At 45.3% G+C, this 25,126-nt stretch overlaps 2 protein-coding genes across 2 annotated transcripts in view; one reads left to right on the forward strand and one right to left on the reverse strand.

Annotated features, from left to right (window-relative positions):
- Window positions 1-3,762: 3,762 nt before the first annotated feature.
- On the reverse strand, window positions 3,763-13,170 carry LOC136651737 (uncharacterized). The gene is made up of 3 exons (XM_066628384.1): window positions 12,980-13,170; window positions 8,794-10,255; window positions 3,763-5,431 (listed from the first exon to the last, which is right to left on the reverse strand). Exons 2-3 carry the CDS (start codon window positions 10,246-10,248, stop codon window positions 5,168-5,170), a joined length of 1,719 nt encoding a protein of 572 aa, XP_066484481.1. The 5' UTR covers window positions 10,249-10,255; window positions 12,980-13,170; the 3' UTR covers window positions 3,763-5,167.
- Window positions 10,999-25,126, forward strand: part of PLEKHA4 (pleckstrin homology domain containing A4) — a 51,480-nt gene continuing 37,352 nt past the window's right edge. The window contains exon 1 of the mRNA XM_066628382.1: window positions 10,999-11,077. The gene's annotated coding sequence lies outside the window, so the exon portion shown is untranslated. The remainder of the gene's footprint in view (window positions 11,078-25,126) is intronic.

The raw sequence follows: 25,126 nt of genomic DNA on the forward strand, positions 1-25,126 counted from the left end.
CCCTTACCTGAGTGTTCTGGGCCCTGCAAAGAACTCAATGCTGGGAGAGGCATTCCTTTCCCATGTTCTCATGTCAGATATAAAGAGTTGGGGGTGGGTGGGTGGAGGAGAGTTCCTCATGTCATGGTAGGGTCTGTCCCCAAGGATTTCCTCTCCATACCCAAGTCTCCAGTAAATAATCACTGGCTTCTCTAGCCAGCCAGCTGTGTGTGGCTCCCTTATATAAACACCAAGTATTAGAGCACTCCTAGCTCATAATCCTGATTTGTGCAGCCATTTTTTTGTTACGCTTTTAGTCTGCTCTTCCTCCAAAGATCACAGAGTCAGGTACCTGGCTTTTTCTTTCCCCATTTTTATCATCACAGCAGCCCACTGAGAGAGCACGACTGTCCAAAGGTCACTCAAAGTGCTTTGTGGCTGAATGAAGATTTCAACCTTTTTAACCTTGCTCCTAATCCAGTGCTCAAACCACTACAATATACTGTCTCTCTCTGCTGTAATCAGTAGGATGTAGTTTAGAAACTCTGTTGGAAATCAGGGAGCTTGCAAAGATGTAAGAGAAGCAATATTCTAGTGCTTGACAGATCCTTTGCTCTGCAATTAAGTTTTGAACCTTTAAAATTCTTCTGAAGTGATAAAGTAAAAGTCCCATTGTATCGGCTCTGCTCTGCCGACACCAAAAACTTTAGGATTACTAAACATGCAGCTAAATGGGTGCATTATTCTAATTGGCTCCTGTTCAGCTGAGATTTCACAAGATGGGTAGGATGCCAGATTGGGAACAGTTGTTGCATGGGCAGTGGATATTGTATTACATTGAACCTGGGTTATGCGCAAACTTTTGAACATTACAATATGCCTTTTTCTGTGTTGGTGGCTTGGGGAGGGGGCCCTACAACTGGCAATAAGCCAAGGAGAGGCTGCAACAATTATCAAGAGGGCATAACCTATTCTCAGCTCTTACCTGTTTCACATAGCCCAATGTTGGTCACCTGCCTGACTTGCTATATTCTGGTGGGAGCTTGGTATCCACTGATTTGACTCACCACTGATACTGAGGTCCACCTGAGGTCCGCCTTGTAACAAGGGAAAAAGCACCAACATCCAATTTCCTACCTTCACGCTGTTATATACTTATTTCATTCCATTAGATTCCATTATTCACCCTATATAGTGACTGAATATGGTAGGTATACAGGCGTGCACCACTTAACAATGGTGTACAGGCATGCGCTACTCATTCTCCGATCCCTGTTACGTGATTAAGTCATTAAGTGAACATTCAGTCCAATTTATTACCTTTGTGTAAACAGATACTCCCTGCCAGGTACTAACTGGCTGCACAAGCTACTGGCGATAGATTGCCTCTTCTTTGCATTAAGAGCTTCTCTGTTGTGTAAAGAGACACTGTTGCAGGCTAAGGGAGATGTGATTGCCTCATTAAGAGCATCTTTATTGTGCTTTGACCACCATCATATATGCAGTCTGTCATTAAGTGAATGGTTGTTAAGCGGTACATGCCTGTAGTGTTTATACTAATGCATTCTGGGGCAACAATAGAGGAGCAGGAAACCTGGAAGTGGGTCTTTAAAGCTATTTATCAACTGATTTTTTTTTTAAATTCAGTGAGGGTTCCAGAATGGAACCCCATTGGATAACGAGACATGATCTGTACCAATTACTTTTCCTCTTCTCATTTAAATTTTAAAATAACTTTTGGTCCCTCTGCAAGAGACGAATGGGAAACTGAGCACACCTATAGCGAATTATGCTGTCCCAAAAAAATCCATCAGAAGCTTAAATGATTGGGCAAAAATTCAGATGGTGTGATGTGCATGCTGACTGCGGAGTCACCTGCCTACCCTTTCAGATTTCAAAAGTGACGAGTATCACTATGGTTTTCAGACTGGGTTCTGTGGAAGATTTCACAAGATTATTTATGACCCTTATACATATATGGTCTACTACATGATATGATCCCAGCTCGGGTTGAGAGAAGGCGATTTTACATGGCAAACATGAAAAGTTGTATTTAAGGACAGGTTGTGGGCTGAAAAGGCTGAAAATTCCTGTTTGAGAAAGTGGGACAGAAAGCTCTGGGCTATGCAGCGCTCTTTAGCAGAAAAATTTGTAAGGGTGCCCAGTAGGTAGAAGGTTAAGAGGTCTTTATAGCCTCCCTGTTCTGTACAAAAAACCAAATTATCTGCTCCCTAGGAGAGTGCCACCTTTGCCTTGTTCTCTCCTACTACACCTAGTAGTGTGGCACAAACAGATACTTCGCTGCTTACCTAATAAAAATCTATCTCTAACATCAGTTTTTGTTTTTGTTTCAAACTCCCGGTTACATTGGGACAGATGCTCAGGGCTATCCCAGGTGGGTGTTGGCTGAGGTTTGGCAATCATTTATTTTTACAAACTTGTGAGTCAGTTGCTGTTCACTGTTTGCTGATCCAAAGCTACATTCCTGATGCATGACAAATGGCTAAGGAGTGCAAGCTGCATGGTGCTTTTCAACTCATTGTCACAGGGTAACTTGCATCACAGCAGTCTGAATCAGGCTACATAACTTAAGGCAACTGCTCATCTCTTTTTCCACCTTTGGGCAAAACCTCACATTATACCTGCTTTGCAGGCTTAGAGCTAAACTCTCATTTCCTAGAGATAAAATTGGGGCATGGGGGGGTGAAGACTACAACTAACCATACTTGAAGATATTTCTTTTATTTATTCTCACCTTATCTGTGGTTGCTACAGAGTTGTTTTTTTTGGGGGGGGGGAGGTGTTAAGCATGCACACAGTTTGTTTCATCAAAAGCAGTTCCTTCAAACCATTTCAGTGGTAAACTCCCATACAAGGTGACCAGTTGCCCTCTTTTTTCAGGACATGTCCTCCTTTTAAGCCTCATGTCCTGGAAAAGAACTTCAATGTCCTCCTTTTCCTGATGAGCGGGCCCTTGCAGCCAGCACACAGCCTTCTTGTAATTATAAATTCTAGGTAATAAATTATATGTAATATAGTTTTAAATTTATTAATAAGTAATATAGTGTTATAACCACATGAAATCATATACAAGTGTTTTTAGTTTTTAATTCTGTCATGTCCTACATTTTTGTTGGATGTCCTACATTTTGGGGTGCCTTGTTCTCTCTTGTGGTAATAACAGCTGGTCACCCTGTTCCCATAAAACAATGATTCCCAAACTATGAGCCATGGAATATTTGCCCGTTGGGCAAAAAGGCAGGGTATAAATTAATAAAATAATAATTTGCAAAAAAAACTGGCTGCCCTATACAATGTATAGAATTGTAGCCCTAATGGGGAGCTGTGGACAATGGCCTTAAGTCAAAAGAGCCACCACTCAGAAAAGTGTGGGAACCACTGCTATGAAATATTTATCAGCTGATGTAGCTACATTCAGCCACTAGGAAGTCCTCCGCTTCAGATGTTTCCCCTGAAGGTAGATGGCCATAGCAACTTGGCTTCTTTCTTGTCTCCCCCAGCAGTAGTGAGAAGCATAGTATAGAAGTAATGCCCCTATCTTAACCAGCAAGGCGGAGCCTATTATACTGTCTCCCTAGGAGACAGTAAGCTACTAAAGTACGGTACACTAGGTGTAACACATCTGTGTTTTGCTATCCTAAGTCCATCTCCACCACACACATTCCATTCTCAATAAATCAAAAAATTCCAAGAAAAGGGCACAGGAAGATTAAAATATTTTATTTCTACATGTATAATTAGTTTTTTCTATTGTAATAAAGAATGATCAAATAGTCATTCTGTAAATAGAGAATAATCAAGTTCCTCTGTTAAAGAGGCGTTCACAAAACATCTCACCAAACCTTTAAACAGAATTGTATTAAAAGGGAAAAATGGGTAGGTTCCATAATGTATCTCAAAGGCAAGGGCTTCTTTCAAAATTGAAACATGAATGGGGGGAGGGTGGAAGAAAAGGGGGTCAACACATATTGTACTAAAATGTTCCATTCCCCCCCCCCCCAAGTCATTTAATCAGAATGATGATGCCAATACATATGCCACGTTTTGGCATCCACTAGGACAGGCCACAGATCCTGGGCTTTTCAAGGTCACACACAAAACACTTAAAAGGCCCAATTCGCAGGCCAAACAGCCACAGGTGATGTCACACAGGTGAGTTTCGTGTCATGTTTTCAGCAGGTCTCATCAGTAGCGGTACTGAAGTGAGGAGTACTAGTAGCTAAAGTCAAAACTCTCTCCAGCACCAGATTCTCCTGCAGACACCAAGCACCCATGCCAGTGCTTCCCAAACTCCTGCAAGGGAGCTGCAACACTGCAAGTACGGGCAGGGAAGGGGCTATGGCAGCAATGCAATCCCCAGGACTGCACTACTGCCAGGGGAAAGGGGTTTTTTTCCACCTTATCTTAGAGACTGCTGGCCTTTGGGGGGGTTGCAGGGAGTCCTGCAGACACCCTCTAAGGTAAGGTTAAAAAAACCCTCCCCCTGCAGCAGCAAGATCCTGGGGATCATATTGTTGCCTTCTGCCCCCCTTAATGGGCTAGAACTTCCCAGGCTGGTGGGTCATGACCATTTCAACACCTGTGCCATAAAATGCAGGTGTAGTAACTCATCATTGAATTGTTGCAACCATGAGTATGAGCAAGACTTCTGAAATGCAGCCATAACAGTGAGATTACATAGGATAACCCCCCCTACACATATAGAACGCAATTACTTTTAATAACTTAATTTCTGTCCTCCAAATAAACCGAGGTAGTAACAGCTTAGCAACAGTGCGTTTATCTAGAAAACAAGAGCCGAGGAGTTTGCTCCTAGCCCTGTCCCACTACTCTAGCCCATAGGACACCCCCTGCTCCCCAGGAACTGGGGATTTAGGTGGAATCTAGGACCAGATAAATCAGTAATCTTGCTACATTGTAGCCATAGAGGGTTGGTAGAGTAAGGCCATATAAAATTCTGTATCTGTGTACAGTACCCACAATTGAGTGGATGCCAGGTATGATGGGGAACATAATACACTCCAGATCAGACATCTTGGCCTCCCCTCAGGAAGCGGTAGAAATATTTAATTTAGCATCTCCTGCATACAGATACAGTTGATCCATGTTTCTGCTCCGATTCTCAGGCGACTCGCTCCATGGCAGCCCTCTTGAAAGACAGTTCCATTCACGACTCTTTTCGGACCCTCTGCTTGCCTGCCCTAGTGGTGTTGTCATCCGGAGCGTTTAGAACCCCATGCATATTCCTCCAAGCTTTAGCCCGATGGTCCTTCTCTAAGCAAGGCTCCAAGACGGCTCCAACCTCAGCGATCCTCCGGGAAAAACGGCTGCGGTCACGGGCCATTTCCTCCCAGGGACCCCGGCGGGCAGCCCGGGAGGCATAATCCCAGACGATCAAGTTATGGATGGTGACCACAGGAGAGAATCGGACCTAAGGATGAGGACAGCAGAACAGGCAAGTCTTAGAAGGGAACAGTTTTAAGTGCAGTGATAAATGGGGAGGAAGAAGGAAGACCCAGAAATAGTGTGGCAAGTTCTCTGTTATGCCCTCTACTATCCTATGGAGAAAATGCCAACATTGTACGACTTTAAGAGACTATAGAGATGCAATACAGTGGGGAAGGCTTTTCATGGGCTACACACAGGCATGTTTCTTTGATTTTACCGCTGCCTCTGGTCAAACATGTTTTGCAGGCTTGGGAAATACACAAACCAGTTTCCCAGAGGTACAAGGAAGATGAGCATACACCACTCTAGTTGGTGGAAATATCAAAAGACGCTTTCTCCCACATGAGTGTGCCCTTCTACTTAATGACTGCAGGTGTCTCAGGAGGTCAGACAAGTGGCGAATGGAGACAGGGCCTTCTCTGTAATAGCACTGTAGTTTTGGAACCCTCTCCCCAGGGAGATTTCCCTGGAACCTACACTGTGTTGTCTTGGGTCCACCGCTACATACTGTATTCAATATGTCAAAAAGCAGCAACAGGGTAGGGCTGGACCAGACCATCCTGGGACTGTGGCATTCAGCAAAGGGGAGAGTAACTGTCTGTCCCCTTCATGCGAATGGATTTTCTCACAAAAAACACCACTACCCCTGCCCAGCAAGTCTTTGCTGCAAATGGCTGCATGGGAAAGGGAGATTTCAAACAGGACTATGTCACACGGGCCAAGTCTTAACCCCCAAGGAGGGAATGATTTTAGGCCACTATTTCTAAAATAGAAAATTCTATTTATTTCTAGGCCACTGCCCTCTTCCACTGGGTAGTGAATGAGAGTGGCAGTGTTCTCCAGCTTTAAATATAACAGAACTATTAACAGAATTGCTGTCTAACACTGGTTGACTACTGGTCTTCAGCCCCTTTGTAAAAAGGGCAGGCCTGGTCCTCTGTTTCCTTCCCTCCTTGCTTGATTGCATATCAGAGAGGTGTTGCATTTCAGACAGCTTGGACGCCATATCATGCTATCTCCCCACCCCACCCTTTTGCCGGATTTGTGAGAAATTTTATATGGCTACCAAAAAGGGGGGGGAGGCACTCTGCCTATGCTCAGACACACTGTTATGACTTCTCGTGTTCCAGTTCAAAGTACATTTGGCACACACTGCACACACTCAGTGGAAGGCAACAAGTTGACCTGGGAGAGGAGGTGGTTAGGGGGCAGGCTGTGTTCTGCATCTTTTTGGGATCCTCATGTGAAAACTGCTGTTAGAGAAGGGGGGAAATGACGCATGCTGAGAACGCTAGCTTTTTGCGGGATCAGATACCCTTACAGAGGGAGGAGGGGAAGACAAAAGAGCCTGCTCTGTGGGGAAATGTCCCAGCTCTTACATCATCCACTTCCAAGCTCTTAAGTCTGGCATTGCACAGACCTTGCCAGATATTTCAGGTTTTTCTTCCTGATTGGCAAAACCGAAGGGTGAAACACACACACACACACACAGAGGGGGACACTTGGGTGGTGCTACCAGGGGAGGGTCTGAAAGTAGAAACTAGGGGCTGGGTAAGATCTCATTAGAATGGGAAGGCTTGAGAAAGAGAAAATCATTCTTTAGGTGACTAAAAGTTACAAATAAGTTATCAGTAGCCTAGTTAGAAAAAAATGGGGGGGGGGAGCGTCATAGAGAAAAAGCAGGGCATGATAGAAAAGGCCTCAGAGCAATAGTTGGTAATAAGATGATGTGCTGGAGATGTTAGGCAGACTTCAGTAGATAAGCCCCTGCTAAGTGCAAAAAAGATTTCATGTTGCTGTAAGGCTTACTGGGAAAGACAAACAATGATTCCTGTACCACCTTCTTGCTTTAAACACACACACACACACACACACACACACACAATATGGCAGTTGCTTAAGTCTATCTCCAAGAGAGCCAGGATGGTGTAGTCGTTCAGGCCTTAGACTTGAAAGATCCAAGTTCAAATCCCCGCTCAGCCATGAAGCTTCCTGGGTGACCCTGAGCCAGTCAGTCTCTCTTACCCTCATCTACCGCACAAGGTTGTTGTGAGGACCAAAGAAGGTAAGAAACCACATACACCACCCTGAGCTTCTTGGAGTAAAGGCGGTATAAAAATGTGAAAAGTAAGTCTCCAATACTATGTGGGGTTCTTGAGGCCAAGAGAATCACAGCAGCTACATGGTGAATCTGCTAAGTAGGTAACTTCAGCTTTCCTGGAGGAACTGTGTACATTAAGAGGTTAATCCTCCGAAGTTACTGCACAGAGACTGGCATTCTAAGAATGCTACTCTAGCCTCCAGGCACACGCTCCCCCAATCTCAGTCAGCCATCCGGTTGTTCTGACACGTCACCACCTTAGGAAACAGCATTTTCTTCTATGAACAGGCAGAAATTCAACAGGTGCAACATTCCCCTCCACGGCATGTAACAGCCCATAATAGTTTAGGAAGAAAGGATTTGAGTGATCACTTACGCCCTGCAAACTTGCCCAGTTACTGAGATAATCTAGGTAAGCCCAACTTCAGGTACTCCATGAGCCTAAGATAAGGTGGGTGGTGATCAGAGATAGGACCTTCCCAGCACTGCTGCCTCAGTTAAAGCTTTCTGTTCCACTTTGTTTCCTGCTTCCTAAGTTGCAAATTTTCAACCTTCACTTTGTGCCTATCTTTGTTTTCCCAGACTCTGCCAATTTGCAATTGTTTGGGGGCCCAGTCCTATTCCACTTTCCAGTGCTGGTGCAGCCACAGTGCAGTCTTGACGAAAGGGAACAAAAGTTCCCTTACCTGGAGGGGGCCTCCATGATTGCCCACCCACCGCAGGATGCAGTGCATGCCCCATTGGTATGGCTGCGCTGACGCTGGAAAGTCAGGCAGGATTTGGCCCTGAATCTGCTGTGGACTGAAATTTTGATTTGCATTTTATTATTGTATTCTTAAAGTTATTTGAAATTGCTGTACACTGCCTTGGAAGTTGTTGTTTTTAAAATGGAAAGGGTAGGAATATTTCAAATAATAAATATCCCTGCTGCATTTCTGGCTGCTCTGAAAAGGCTCAGGTGTCCTGCTAGGAAAAGGTAGATCAGGGCTGTCTTGGCCCCAGTTCTGCACCCCAACCATGACTAAGTAAAGCAGTGCTTAGAATAATAAAACGATGAATGCTTCCTCAAACGTTTAAGAATGAAGCTGGCAATTTTCATCTAATTGTGAAGGGCAGACCCAAGGATGTTAGTTGTTCCTAATTATAGGGCAACCAAAAAAAGGCATGAGAACTTCTGAATCTCCTGCTTTGGAGAATCCTGGAGTTCTGGTTATTCCACTTAAAAACAATTTTAAGTTACTCACCTTTTTAATAACCGGGCTTTGCTCCTGGGAAACGGATGGCGTTTCTGTGGTGATGGGATCACATTTTTTCCTAGAACTCAACAGGTTGCATTCGTGAGCCAGATGCCTACAATTGGCTCTTGGGTCTTTAGGGGTCCGTGGATGCTTTGGAGGATTACAGAACTCTTCAGGCTTAGAATCCATTTTGGTTAGATAAAAGGAGACTTTGATTTCCTTGTGGGTTTGGGGCTCAGATGAGGCAACAGCAGGTGCCCTGAGGACCTGAATGGGTTTGGAAGAGCACACCAAGTAGGACGGATTGTTGTTCTGGCAAATGGGTTCAGAGAGTCTCTCAAGAGCATTCTGGTGAAGGGGGTGATCACCCACTTCTAAAGGTTTTTCCTCTTTTTCTGAATTGCCACCATCTAGGAATGTTTGTGATTGACAGCTCTCTTCCCTCTCATCTTCACTCCACCAATCCTCATCATCACCCTCATCGTCATCCTCATCCTCCGAGGGACAGTAGAACAAGGACAGGACGAGGGGACTCTTAAAACCATGGGAGATAGTGGGCGCCCCCAAGTTCAGGGAGCCCTTATCCTCATCCTTCCTGTCGGACTCAAGGTGTTTTCCACATTCTGGCAAATCAGCTGAATTGTCAGTACTTTGCTCTTTGTGTGTCGCAAAATCCCCACTTGATTCCAGACCCTCCCTGTGTTCCCAGGAAACCGAGGGACTTCCCAAACCTTGACAAAAGCTCCCTTTGACATCCATAATCTTTCTGGGGTGAGTATGGGAATCTCTCAGATTCTCTCCAAAATATCCACTGATACCCAAGCTTTTTGTAAATATCTGGGGATTGCAACAATCTTCTAACCATGTCTGGGAAAACTTTTTAGGACCCTCCATGTTGTCCAGTCCCATATCTTCTTCTGAAGAATCTTCCCAGTTGGTTTCTGTGTCAAAGGAGATGGAAGAATTTATCACGCACTGTTCAAACATGCATTCGTCTTCCATTCTGGTGCTGTTGGAACCATTCAAAAGCTGTTTGTGGCTTTCTCCAAGATGTCCATCTTCAACCAAGCTTTCAAGACTACTTAGGATAAGATGCTCTAGATGACCATCTTTCAAGTTGTGCATCTCCTCATTCCTTTGAATTACTTCCTGCTTCTCCAAAGGGGCAGCAGCCAAAGCTACTCTATAGGCCCATTTGGCAATGCCCATAAATACAGCCTTCATCAAAGTTGCAGGGAAACTCTTCCAGAGGCACAACCACTTCTTCAGCCAGGCCATGGTGACCCGGACCAAACGATCAAACAGCATGGTTGCAGCGTTCAGCTTTCCAGCCAGGATCGGCCTACTAGATTCTTGAGGTAGAATTTTGGCCATCTCAAGTCCATAGAGATCACAGCAAACAATGGACAGGCGTTTGCTACTGGGTGAGGTCAAGTGGCTGGGCATGATGTTTGGGGGCATTTTAGATCTGCAAAAGAAGAAGGATTGGAATAAGCCATCAGATTAATTAGAAGGTAGGACAGGAATGTGTGGAATCCTGAAGGCTGAATTCCAAGGTTCTTTGTTCAGACAGATCTGGAGCAGTTTATTCTTTATAATTTTTAAAAAGAAAGATTTCAAAAATCAAGTCTACCTAGAGGCTTAGTCCTTAGTCCAAAGTGTGAAAGGACAGGCTGTTTGCATATAGTGGGGGAGTATGAACTCAACACAGACTCAGAGACATTCTTATTAAGTTCATATTCCAGGACCAAGTCATAGTATGGACAACAGACTCCACTACTGGGCCATGAGGCCAGCTAAGCCTTGGAGGCAGTGTGTTTATACAATCAGTAACAGCTCCTGGGTTCTTTGGAAGTTCAAGTAGAATTTGGAATCTGATCAAAGACATTGCTTTTCTTTTCACAAAGGGAATAAGTGGGTTAGCAAAGGCTGACTGGGAATAAAGGTATTTGGAGTGGGAATATGAGGTAGTAAATTGGAACATGGTGGGGTGGTGAGGCTAGAAGGTAGCATTCCTGGGCCTTTACCCCAAACTTCCAGCAAGATTCCATCTGCCCTCTATCTGTGCCTCAGTTTGTCTCACACTTCCTATGGACTGCTTCCCGGCTGTGTAGGTTGATTTAATCCAGGGCGCGCCCCAAACAAGCTCAAGCAAGTGCCCCTGGAACGCTGGCAACACCCCAGTCCGGAAGCAGAAGGGGGGATCACACACACAACTGCCATCTGGATCTTGTGCGGGCAGCTGTCCGGGAGAGAGAGGCAGAAAAGGAAAGCGCCTGACCCACAACAGGTTAGATCTGGAAGGGGGAGGGAAGTGGTGGGGGGGGGGGGAGAAGAGAAAAGAAGGGAGGGGAGTATTCCTTTAAAGAATTCCAAACATCTCAAGAGAAACAATATGTGCAGAGAGAGAGAGAGAGAATTTACTGGACTGTAGGTGAATGGTAGGAGAGCAATCTGATTTTGACAGCTTGAAGCCTTAATGACTACAGCCCTTTCTAAAATACAAGGAGATCCCTACAGAATTGGAGTTTATAGTTTTCCAAAAACATGACAAGGCTTATATTGTGCTCTGCAAAGCTGACACCGAGAAAATTCTTCATGGGGTATTGGATGTTATCTGAAAAAGGTCTGGGAGACAGTAGCGTAGCAGTGGTAACTTGCGATAGGATTTTTGGCCAGAAGGCTGGATGGGATCCTTTTGACACAAAGCAGTCAAAGATGCACATTTCCTAACAAAATATACTTGGAGGGTGGGGACAGAATGGGGCTGCAATTCTCAGACACTTCAACAGAGAGGAAGCCCTATTAGATACAACGAGACTTACTCCAAGGAAGTAGGATAGGATTGTGCTACTGGGATGTTTGTTGTTCCCCAGTAGTTCAATATTTGGAAGAATTTAAATGCATAGTGAGGGCACGAAATGGGGGGGGGGGGCACACCAGCGAACCCAGTTTTGACTGGAGAATACAATTGATGTGAAAGAGACTGGGGTGCAATAAAGAGAACAAACATATATAGGAAGGAGGATGTAGGATTTGGGAAGGCAGGGGTAAGACACAGCATAGCTACCTTGTACGGGAAACAAGGTATAAGATTATGGAGAAGGGCAAATACAATGTTAGGATGTTTTGCCCTTTTTGCTGAGGGAAATAGGGTTTTTTTTAAAGGCATATAAATATAGTGATTGCTAAACTTGAGGTGGCTACAGAAAAGGACTCTTTGGAGGAGATCTTACGGGTGCATATTGAGGAGGTTACACCATGGTTCTATTGAAAGTGTAAGTCTATTAGCAACCAGAGAAGTACATTAGGCAAGCATCAGGAGTACTGCAGCAATTTAGAAGGCTGGGTGGAGACCTGGAGAAGAGGTATCAGGGTGGGTAGGAACTATCTCAGCATCCAGGAAAAGGAAAGAAGGAATCTGGAAGGAGGAGGTGTGTGAAACTGAACTGAATCCTGGTTTCTCTACCAGAACAGAATAGCAAACTAAGAGCAGGGACATTTAGGCCTTCCAAAGAACCCGAGATCCTGGTGTGGCAATTAACAGGAGGCAAGCTCCAGCACAGTGTTCTTCAACCTTGGGCTGGGGACCCCAAAGGGGTTGCAGAGCCTCAGTTTTGGGGTCAAGGCAACTTATGGGAATGAAACATGTTGAAAACCACTGGACTAGAACGCCACCAGGTAAAGGGGTACATCTGGTGTACCCCTTCAGGTACCAGTGTCCCACTCCTGCTCAGGTGCTAAAATAGCTTTCATTAGTGTCAGGCTTCATGGTAACATTTTCTGCTCTCTAATGAGAACGTTTGGTTACAGTGAACAGTGCTGGAAGGGCATTATGGGGGAGGGGAGTGGGAAATGGTGGGGGTGAGCAGCTAGGGTCCTGGGAGGGTGGGGATCAGCAGTGGGGTCCCCAGTTCCAGACCTGATTGGGGGCTGTGGCACAAAAAAAGGTTGACTACTGCTCTAACACAAGAGTAGGACAATTTGGGAAGTAGAGGTAGGTAGCTAGTAGGTAAGGGATGCCAGGATACCTGGATTCTCTAGCAAGGAGGAGGATCTAGCACTTGAGAAGGGAAGATCTGAGACCTAAAGCACTGGAGGTGTCTAGGGAGGGGAGTGGGGCCTAGTGGCTAAGTACATGGGGGTGGAAGGGAGAGATCTAGTCGTGGGGTAAACAAGCCCCCCCACTTACCTCTGGAGTCTTAGCCAGTGACAAACTCACTCCAGCAAGCAGCTGTGGGCTTGATGCAGAAAAGCAGTCGAACGGCAGTCCTGGCAAAACCGTGGCTCGTGGCGGGATGGTCCATGGCTCTTTACTATGAAATCTATGAATGGCACGGAATGTTTTGGTGGCTCACGGTGACACACAGCAGGCTATATAAACAGTGTATCTTTTGCATTGTGACGTCGTGGAACCGGGGGGCGTGGCCAAGATGAGTCAGGAAGCTTCCGGAGAGCGCTGCTGGTGGGAAAGGGAGGGGCTGTTTGAGCAGAGTGTCACGTCCAAGCCAGTGGGCTGGGCAGCTCTGGTGGCTCCTTTAAAGGGGGAGGGGGAAGTGCTGGGAAGAAAAAATGGGTTTTCCAGCTCCGTTTCTGAACTGTAGGGGGGAACCGACACTTAGCTGGGAATTCCTTTTTAAGTGCACAAAAGGAGTCACGTGGCACCTTAATGACTAATAGGTTTTGTTTTTCTGGTGGCAGAAACATTTGTGAACTAGTCTCAAAATAGTAGATTTGCCCTCTGCAGATAGCAGATTTGCTATTTGCACAATCTTATGCATGGATAATCAGAAGTATGTCCCACTGAGTTACATGGGACTTATTTTATTTTTCACATTAATTATTATTATTATTATCAGTATTTATATACCGCTTTTCAACAAAAAGTTCACAAAGCGGTTTACATAGAAAAATCAAATAACTAAAATGGCTCCCTGTCCCAAAATGGTTCACAATTTAAAAGATGCAAAAGAACACCAGCAGACAGCCACTAGAAAAGACACTGCTGGGGTGATGAGGGCCAGTTGCCACCCTTTCTCCAAGGAGCTCAGGGGGACATCCACTCAGAACCACTCAGCACTCAGAGCTAAAACCAGGGGACATCCACTAAAATTGAGTATTGGGAGAGTTAGAACAGACAAAAGAAAATATTTCTTTACTCAGCATGTGGTTGGTCTGTGGAACTCCTTGCCACAGGATGTGGTGATGGCGTCTGGCCTGGACGCCTTTAAAAGGGGATTGGACAAGTTTCTGGAGGAAAAGTCCATTACAGGTTACAAGCCATGATGTGCATGTACAACCTCCTGATTTTAGAAATGGGCTATGTCAGAATGCCAGATGCAAGGGAGGGCACCAGGATGAGGTCTCTTGTTATCTGGTGTGCTCCCTGGGGCATTTGTTGGGCCGCTGTGAGATACAGGAAGCTGGACTAGATGGGCCTATGGCCTGATCCAGTGGGGCTGTTCTTATGTTCTTAGGGTATCTCCCCTTCTTTTGTACTCACAACAATCCTGTGAGGTTGGGGTGTGTGTGTGTGTGTGTGTGTGTGTGTGTGTGTGAGAGAGAGAGAGAGAGAGAGAGAGTCAGACAGACAGACAGACAGACAGACTCAAGCTCACCCAGGAAGCTTCATGGCTGAGTGGAGATTTGAACCTGGATCATCCAGGACTGTCCCTTTGGGCAAGTATAGCACTGGCTGCAATCCTATCCACACTTGCCTGGGAGTAAGCTCCATCAACTGTAAAGGGACACCTCTGAGTAGATATACATAGGATTGGGCCCAGTGTTTCTCAACCAGTGGTATTTGAGGTAGTGTCTGGTGGTACTTGCAGGACCCCTGGACTCCAACCGCCCAGCAGCAAGACCAGGAACTCAACACAACAAACAGTGGTAGGAGACTTGGGGCACAATCCTATCCAATTTTCCTGTGCTGGTGTAGCTGTGCCAATGGGGCGTGCACTGCATCTTGTAGTGGAGGGGCAGTCACTGGGTCCTCCTCAAGGTATGGGTGCATTTGTTCCTTACCTTAGGGCTGCATTGTGGCAGCACTGGTGCTGGAAAGTAGGATAGGATTGGGCCCTCATTTTGGTGGGCAGAGCTCCAAAACATGCTTTTCTGAACTCGAGAAAGCCCTCCCATTCACCCTGGCTCTCTTACTGGTGTTGATCGTGTTGCATCTGACCTCCCAACCCAGAAGTAACTGGCGATGATTTCATTGCCAGGTACTTCAGATAGGTGGACCATGTGAAGGCTGCGGCAGAGAACAGATGTTGAGAAACACCGGTGTATAGGATTGCATCTGATTTTTTTCCCCATAGGGTTGCAACATGGTGAATTCTATTCCATTTATGCTAAAATAAATTAATATTTTGGTGTCAGGGCCAGCCCAACACCTAGTATCTGAAGCAGCATGCTAATATCAGCCCCCTTCCCTTTATCTTGGTGATGTGTCAACCCCAATCCCCCCCCCACTCCCTGGATTGGAAAAGGAAGAGGAAGGAGTGAAAGAGGACGTGCGGAGGAGAGGAAAATGATGGGCCAGACAGAACACTAGAGACAGGCAGCAATTTAAACATTTTATTTTGTAAGAAATGCATGTACTTTAAAAAATGCAAATGGCAGGTGCTATTTTCAAAGCTGCATTTTCCAGAGTGAGTGAAAGACACATGGTCATCATACTATTATTTTGCATAATAAATTCAGGGCCAAGGCAAATCCTTTAAAATTCCCAAAGCAGCTGAAATAAGCAACAGCCTTAATATTTTGTGCAGCACCCAGTACATTTGAGGTACTTCAGAATACATCAGTGAGTAAGGAAACTGAAGTCCGCCTCGAATGGAAAAGGATTGCAAACTTTTTTTGTGGTAGTACTCCTGTGCCTGTAATTGCTACAGGCAGAAATCTAACAGGTGAAACACTCTCTGGATTTTATTTACCTACATTTGTAGCAGCTTGGCAACCATAATAGGACCATGCACTGTCCCGTGGCACTGTCACAAACACAAGGGAAGGAATGGAAGTTTCTAAGAACTCTTTCCAAGCTGAAACCTGCATGACATTAATCATCTTGTTGTGCCCCCTCTATAAGTGTTTTTCTTGTTTAACCTTTATCTAAAGCAGTTGCTCAGCATGCAGTCTCCAAAGCAGAAGGGTCAAAGGAGACAAGGGGATGGTTTAACTCTTTCCTCTCTGCTGGTTTTCCACTTCCCTGGGACATTCCTTTCCTAGTTGTTCGTAGCTCAAAGTGAAAAAGAAAATGGGTACTTTAGACACAGAGCCTGAGCAGCAGATGTAAGGAGAAAACCGAAAAGGCTGAAAGAAAAACCACGCCTGATTGATAAGCGTACTGTGAGCTTCACTGCCCAGTTTCAATTTCTCTTTTCCTTATTCTCAGACACTCACTTTTGACTTGCTTGTCTGTAGGACTCCTAAGAGGCAAGCTAAAAACCCCAGAGAGATTGTGTGGGAGAACAGAGTGACATGTGTCAAGGGGGGGAGGGGTTTGAGGTAGGATAGTGGGAAAGGCAGGCAAGATATGCTGCGGGATGGATTTCTCTGGCACAAGAAGAATTCATAGCACTTGTGCTCCAAGTATTCACTTTTTTGCAGAAGTGATTCCTATTTTTGGTTCCTTGTCCCTGGTTGATTCCGGACCCGTATTTTTGCCTTTTAGAGATGCTGTGTTGAAGTTTTGTTAGCTTTTGTTGCTGGTGTTGTCATACCTCAGGGCTCCACTTCCTCCTCCATGCCAAACCAGACATGATGTGGGGCTGCTACAACTGGAGCTCCCAATGTCTTCTTCAGAAAAACAGCCATGGGGGGGGGCAATTAGATCAGAGGGGGAAGGGGGGATCTTAATGTTTGCCCCTGCACTGCCCAAAGTGCAAATCCTGCACTCCAAAGCTGCTGTTAGCCATGAAGGGGAATATTTACAGGTGCAATTATGCCTATAAGTTTTATCCTCCACGTGGCTAATAGAGCTTTAGGGGACCATTTGGATCAGGACCACTGCACAGGGGGAAAGGGCTACACCCCTCTCCACCTTCTCTAGTCCAATACAAATGGGGGTGGAGGGGGTGAGGCAGTTGGTTTTTGAAAAAAGAAAAAATGCTAGGGGAGTTTCAATCCCGGAACTCCTATGTCATAACTACTTTAACCCTAAATCTCAGAATGGGAGGGGAAGCAGGTCCCTTCATCACTCTTCCCACCTACTTCGGTGCAAGAGCTTGTAACAAATACATAGTTCTACTTACTGAAGTGTCTCAAACTGTTTGGAAAACACTTGTCAAACCTGAAGACTGGTACAATACAAAAAAAAAAAAGTGCTTATCTCAGTTTCTCTTATGGACCTAGCCCTGATGTATACATACCTGGGGATGATGTCGCAACTATAACTATTGCCTGAAAGCAACGCATACATAATAGACACAAAGTGCTGCAGTAAAACTGCTCGAATTTGTAGAATTGGCATGAATCATCATGTCCTAAAGCATGAGTGCTACTGAAAAACACAGTAAAGCACACACAGGACTGTTGGCTCAACAGGACTGGGGGGTGGGGTTGGCTTCAGGAAGGAATGTAAAGATGCACCTTGATAGCAGGATGCAATCATTATTGCATTATTACTTACCTAAGCCTGTAATAATCCTATCCATTCTTTCTACAATGGAGTCGCTAACAGGGTACAGGGGGTAGCAATTGCACTGGGCAACAAGCTTTAGGGGGCAACAAACTGAACTTGACACTAATGGCCAAAATTGTGAAAACCTTGGTATGTATGAATAATACCATCACGTTATATATCACTGGAAAGGTAATTTAATGCAGAATGCAGTGAAACAAACCATATTGGAATAGCTGTATTTTATCAAAAAATTATGGTCAGTTAACCAGAAAATGGAAACACAACTGCCTTATGGAACAAAAAGTGGATTTTTTTTTAAACTCAGAACTGACCTATGATTGTTCTGAGAGCCAATGAGATATTATGATAATACAGCATGGAACCAATAAGGTGTTAATAAGAGTCAGCCCTCAAGTGTCAGGACGCGAGTTTTCCCCCCATTCTCACTTTTTTAAAAGCCCAGGTGTGACGTCACTTGTGACATCACTTCTGGGACATCGTTTTGAGTTTGGCAATGGGCTACATGATCATTAGCTACACCACTGCTTGCATAGGCCTGTTTAACTTGCTGTGACCTACTCCTGAGTTAGACCAATATCGGATTGGGCTGTTTTAGTGTGCATGTGAGGGATGCATGTCCAGTGGCGGTACAATCCAGAATGCCACAGCAAAAAGCAGTGTATCATACCATTCTAAATGAAGGAGGGACTTCATTTGCGCAGTGCCTGTAAATCAAGCTGGAAGTCTTGCACTTCTATGTTTGAAGATATCACTCCTGGAGCAAGGTAAGGAGGCAAGTGATCCACTTCCTTTTCACTTTTAGCAGATGGAAAGCAGATCACTGTGGGCTGCATCCATGGCAGGCTGGAGAAAGGTGGTGGCAGAGGCAGGGTGAAGTGCCACCCTCTTGCCACTCCCCCCAATCTGCATCCCTAATGGATGCGCTGCCTCTGGCACAGTTCAAGCATGCACACTAAGTGAAAATGATGCTGACTTTTAAGCAAAACTCCCAGTTGGCCTTCATGTTGGCAACCTTCAGTCTCGAAAGACTCTGGTATCGCGCTCTGAAAGGTGGTTCTGGCACAGCGTCTAGTGTGGCTGAAAAGGCCAATTCGGGAGTGACAATCCCTTCCACACCGGGAGCAAGTGCAGTCTGTCCCTGGTCTGTCTCCCTGGCTATGGGCCTTCCTTCTTTGCCTCTTAGCCTCGGTCTGTTGGCCAAATGTTTCTTCAAACTGGGAAAGGCCATGCTGCACAGCCTGCCTCCAAGCGGGCCGCTCAGAGGCCAGGGTTTCCCACTTGTTGAGGTCCACTCCTAAGGCCTTCAGATCCCTCTTGCAGATGTCCTTGTATCGCAGCTGTGGTCTACCTGTAGGGCGCTTTCCTTGCACGAGTTCTCTATAGAGGAGATCCTTTGGGATCCGGCCATCATCCATTCTCACGACATGACCGAGCCAACACAGGCATCTCTGTTTCAGCAGTGCATACATGCTAGGGATTCCAGCACGTTCCAGGACTATGTTTTTTGGAACTTTGTCCTGCCAGGTGATGCCGAGAATGCCTCAGAGGCAGTGCATGTGGAAAGCGTTCAGTTTCTTCTCCTGTTATGAGCAAAGAGTCCATGACTCGCTGCAGTACAGAACTATGAGTACCACATTTGTAGTCGCTGGCCCAGAGGTTTTAAAACTGACATAACCAAGCTAGGCAGTCCCTTCTTTTCTTGAAGGATTACAGTCAGACAGAAGGTTGCATTTTTTCAAACCGAGACAGGAAACAGACGATTTTTGCTGGGACAGTGTGCAAATTTCTTTTAGGGAGTTCAGCCACTGGGAGGCACCGGAGGTTGTGTCTGCTCCTACACAAGTAGTTGAACAGCAGAGCAGCCCAGTCCAAAGAATGTCTTTCTGCCTTGTCAACTTCTCAAATCCCTGTTTTTCTAAAGCTCTGGGGCCACTCCTCTCCCAGGGTTAAGGTCAGGAATTCTGACTCCCATCTCCCCCTCTCCCAGCCCACCACTGTCCTACCCTCTTCTCTCTCTCTCTCTCTCCTCCCCTGGCCAAGCCCCCAGGAAGGTGGAGTGGTGGGCCTGAAATTCAATATCTTTTGCTTTATCCTTCTCTCTTCTCCCAGAGCTGCAGGGGAAAGGGAAAGGAGAGGAAGAGAAAACGATGATCAGAGAGATCGATACAAAGAGATTGTAAAGGAGAATACATGTATTAGCAAGCAAGCCGGCCAACCCTCCTGTATTTCAGTAAGAGAAAGTGAGTGAGCAGAGGAATTGAATGGCTGGAAGGAGAGCGTAGAGGGATAAGATGAGAGGAAGATAGTGGGTGGGGAGACAGATAAGGGAAGGAGATCAAACAGGAGATCAAACAGGGCAGGGGGGGGTCCAGGAAGGGAAGAAAGATAAAGGGGGATGTGTCTGGATAAAGAGAAGAGCAAGCTCAGGGAGAGCGAGTTAGAAGGGGAGAATGTGCTGGTCTGATTTCTGAGTGCGAGAGAGCTATTTCTGCAGGCTACACTGGTAGGAATTCAAGGAAGAAAATTCTGGCACCAATGAGTCACTACTTAGGGGCCACCCCTACTTATTGTCCTGATTCTAGGTGACAAGCGGTAGCTTTAGCCACCATCACCACCTTCAGAAACCAGGTAAGGATTCTTCCCCTATCCTATCCCCTTCACATTGTCTGTACTACTGGGCCTCTCTCCAGGGAGACCAGGTTTACCTTCAAACTCTATTCTAAGTCCTACTCCTTGTGGGTGTACCTGCCTGGCTGCATGCATGTGGGTGTTGAGGAACTGGTGGACTTTTGCAACAAAGGGTGATCGGTGTGAGCCTCACAGCTCTGCCTTTCCAATGGTATGCCTTCCTGGCCTTGCAGTGGGTACCTTGTTTCTTGAAGGACCAGCCACATTTGTGGGATGTTTGATGGTGCTGTGATGTCCTTTCTGAGCAACAGGCCTTCAGAGGCAGCCACAGGGTGGCTGGAGCTTCCCTCCAGCAATCTCTTCAGCCTCTAATCACTGCTACATTTCCCTGGGCTCCCAACTAAGCTTTCTGGGTGACTGCAAGTTTTCCTAGGCAATGCAAACCAGACTCTTCTGCAGCTGGGATTGCCAATTTTCTAAACAGGTAGTGCTCTTGCACTTTTAGCAGCAACCCAACAGATACAAATGAAAGCGCCGGGATTTGCTTCCAGACATGGAGAGAAAGTTTCACCTGCTTAACACTGAGCTGCTGTTAGTGACAGGGGAGCAATGCCAGTTTAGAAAGTTGGCAACCCAACAGAGGTTGCAAATTTCCTCACAACAGTGCTTTATTCTTACGTCTGACCCTGAATGGGTTAAGGTGCCTGAAGAAAGCTTTCTGTTGGGTGGGGACAGGGTTATGCAGACACATGAACCCCTGTGACTGATGCAAAATATGCTTCTTCGCCCCCGACACCAGCTGCCCAGGCTCCTTTTGTCTCAGCTGCTGCGTTCAAATGCCAGTGGATGAATAAATAAAGGGATCCAATGGCTGAGAAAGTACAACTATTTTCAACCCCCCCCCCCCACTACACCCCACCCAACCCTGGAATAATATAGGCACACCCTTAGCCGAGATAACCAAGGATAACCAAGCATGAAGTAAGGGCTTTTCGGCTTTGGTAGAGGAAGGGAGGGGATGGTGTTGTGGGGGTTCTTAGGCATGTCAGCAAACCTATGGAACTTGTCTCATTGGCTGATCTCCTCTCCTGTCTCTTTTTAAGAGCTCATCAATCAGTTGGTAAGGGACCATTTGCTTTGGTCAGTTCCATCTAAAGAAACTTCCCATGCATGTTTACTCCAACTGCATTCAATGGGGCTCACTTTCTAGTAAGTGGGTTCAAGAGTCAGTGTGTATAGGCAGGGGAAGTAGCTCAGTGCACATGCCTTATCATGCAGAGGGTCAAAGCATCTCTAAGCAGGGCGGAGAAAGACCCTGGCTGAAATCCTGGAGAGCTGCTACCAGTCAGGACAGACAGTACTGGATTAATCCCGTTTAATACTGGGTTAGATAGATGAATGGTCTGACCACAGCCACAGCTGCCTATGTTCCTAGAGATGCAGCCATGCATCACAGGGGATGTTAGGCTTCCTGGTTAATTACTGGGGCTGACAATATATAGTCAGATTCTAGACCAGTGTTTCTCAAACTGTGGGTCAGGACCTGCTAGGTGGGTCGCAAGCCAGTTTCAGGTGGGACCCCATTCATTTCAATGTGTTCTTTATTTTTAATGTATTAGACCCGATGCTACCATAGTATGCGACTGCATTTGGGGGAAATGTTACGGATCTGTACTTTTAAGTTACAGGCTACTATGTATATGCTTTTAACAATGATAGTCAATGGGGCTTACTCGTGGGTAAATGTGGATAGGATTGCAGCCTTTGGGATGTTTGGGGAATTTTTTAAAAACAGATCAGTGACTGCTTGGGAGGGTTAGGAGGGTTTTTCTTTATTTTAAATAAGTTTTTAAACTTATACTTATTGTAAACTTTTAATTTACTTAATTTGATTTTGTAGTATGGGGGTGTGAAAAATTTTCCTGCTCGATGATGTCACTCCCAGGCATGACATCACTTTTGGTGGGTCCTGACAGATTGTCATTCTAAAAAGTGGGTCCCGCTGCTAAAAGTTTGATAACCGATCTAGAACATTCTTGTGCAGGCCAGACAAATGCTTTAGCTTCAGGGCCAGCCCAACTAATAGACAGGGTCAGTTCAAGGCTATCTCCTGGTTCCAGACAGCCCTTAGCAAACTTGAGTGGGTCTTGAGAGAGTCATTCCATCATCACCATACAAAAGCTATGGGTGTGGGGGGGGCAGGGGGGTCTTGAGGATCGGTAGTGAGCTCTTCTGAGTTCCCCAGACAGCTACTTCAATGATGCTAACCCCAATGGGAGACTTATACTGCAAATTAAACAGATAACTTGAAATCATCTGCAAAGTTCAGGTTTGACTACCATAGACTGCAAATCCCTTTGCTTCTGAATGGAAGCTGTGTATTTGTATAGTGTCAGACACAGCTTGGGGTTTTTTAAAAGTGTAATCGCAGAATAAATAATAGTAATAACCTAAGAGAAACTGACCTCTTTGGAAAAAAGGAAGGAATGTTCACTGAGGTTTTGCAATATACTGTACAATGTAAATTGAATGGATTAATTCACTGCATAGATACCAGACAATAGAGTAAATCGATAATTGCTTGGCAGCCCTTGACTAAAGCCCTTTTTTTCATTTGCCTTGAAGGGAATGTTTTTTCAAGTGATTCCTGTGGAGGAATCCATGCGGAAAACATTACTGAACTGATCGTTCTTGGGAGTGGATTATTTGGGAATGATTTTGACCCAGCAAGGATCTGGTAGACTTGTGTTGAAAAATCCATTCTGATGTCACATTTCCTCAGTTTTTTTCTTTAATGAAAGTCATTCCCAAAGCACACCTTGCAAACTTCTTAGAGTGTTTGGCTTCTTTATTGTGGGTTGGTGAACATTTTACATATAAGGCTTGCAGGAGCCGAGCTTCTGGATCAATGCGAGTGGAACAGATTGCCGAAGAAGGCGATGGATTCTTCCTCACTAAGATCTTCAAGCAGGGTCCTGGCAAGCACCTGCTGGAGATACTCTCTAGGTCGGAGGATTTCCTGCTACAGGCAGGGGGTTGGATTAGATGACCTTGTAGATCCCTTTCAAATCTATGATTCTATGAAAAACCCTTATCAAAACTCTGTTCTTCTGCAGCTTAATTAAGCAGTCTTATACACGTTTAGTGTGCAGTAAGCCCCACTGAACAGTGTGGGACTGACTTCTGAGTAATCATGGAGTAGATTGGACTGTGCTGTAAGGTTAATTCACTTCTTTATTGAAAGTAAGGTAAACTGCAAATGTTTTGAACGTGAATGCCACTTCACAATGTGATTTGAGGTTATTTCTGTGCAGAAAGTACATGATTCTTGAATGTAGATTATAATATGGGGGTGGCCTTAGATCAGTGTTTCTCAAACTGTGGGTCGGAACCCACTAGGTGGGTCGCGAGCCAATTTCAGGTGGGTCCCCATTCATTTCAATATTTTATTTTTAATATATTAAACTTGATGCTACCATGGTATGTGACGGCATTTGGGGAAATGTTACAGATGTGTACTTTGAACAAGCTACTGTGTATATTATTTTAACAATGATAGTAAATGGGACTTACTCTTGGGTAAGTGTGGGTAGGATTGCAGCCTAGGATTGTAAAAAAATGTTCCTGCTTGGTGATATCACTTCCGGGCATGACATCACTTTCGGTGGGTCCTCAAAAAAATTCTCTTAAAAATGGGTCCCAGTGCTAAATGCGTGAGAACCACTGCCTTAGATAGTTCCATGTACAAGTAGTCAGTCATGTCTAAACAGCATATGTATGAACATTGACATGTGTGTACATTACAATCTGCATATCGGAATCACGTTCATTAAACAAAAGTTACTTATCTGTATAGATCTGGGAGTATGTGAAGTGAGTCCATGTAAGCTGAGTAGAACAGAGCCCTAAAAAAAAAAGGAATCCTAAAAAATGTAAGTCTTGTGGCTTTGAAATTCAGTAAGACTATACCTTAAATATTTTTGCTTTTTATGCATTTTTAGGAATGCAGTCTAAAGGGATCAGTGCTACACTGTCTACCTTTCAGAATAAGGGGAACTGTTAAGTTGGCAGAAGAATCTAGAATTCTTCTAGAATCTAGAATTCTTCCGGCTTGTCAAATAAGAATTAGAGTTGGAACCATGCTTGGACGCAGTGGCGTAGCTAGAGGGGGTGCAAAGTGCAAAGTTTTGCAGAGAACCTCACTGCAGCATGCAAGCAGCCCCTTCCCTTTGCAGCCATTCCAGGTGGTGGGAGCAAAATGGAGGCAAACTCCGAAGGGGAGGGGGCTTGCACGCCGGTGTGAGGCTCCCTGCAAAACTTAGCGCTTTGCACCCCCTCTAGCTATGCCACTACTTGGATGCTAGCAGTTCTTGGAGTCATACCCTGGTGTTGTAGATTCTCTTGGGATTCAAGATCTAACAGTAGCTAGTCCTAATACTTAGTATAATGAGGGAACTATGGGTTCAAGTTTTCCACTCTGAATTTTGGAGAAGATATATGGGGAAGAGAATAGTACTCTGAAATGCTGCTGGTCCTATGTTGGTGCTGACGGTGGTGGGGAAATTGCCCCTAAGAAACATTAGAATTTCTAGGGTTTGCCATCTAAGTTAGCTGTGCATGAATGAGCAGGTGAAGCTTTCACAGTCTGGTGCTAAACTCAGTCATGGGCTCTTTGTTGCAGAGGCAACTGCTGTGAAAGGGGCAGCTATAGGGGTGAGCCTGGAAGTTGGCAACCCTAGTTGGACCATAGAGAGGGTTTTAAGCTGTTTCTTGGGGTCAGAGTCACCTGCGGAACATGATGATGGAGAGGAAGAAGTATGTACTGTAGTTAGAGGTCTCAGAAAATTAGATATGTGTTGAGAAGACCTGAGATTTGCCTTTTGGTGCCAAATTTTTCTGTGACATCAGCTGCATGCTTACCAAGGTGTAGGTTCCATTAATTTCAGTGGGACTTACTTCCAAGTATTTGTGCGTAAGGGTAAGGGACATGAGATGGGGAGAAAAGGCTGTTGTTTAGGGCGGGAAGGGAAGGGAAGGGAAGGAAGGATTGATGGATGTGGTGAGTTT

The sequence above is a fragment of the Tiliqua scincoides genome, chromosome 5, assembly GCF_035046505.1.
Source record: "Tiliqua scincoides isolate rTilSci1 chromosome 5, rTilSci1.hap2, whole genome shotgun sequence".
NCBI lineage: Eukaryota > Metazoa > Chordata > Lepidosauria > Squamata > Scincidae > Tiliqua > Tiliqua scincoides.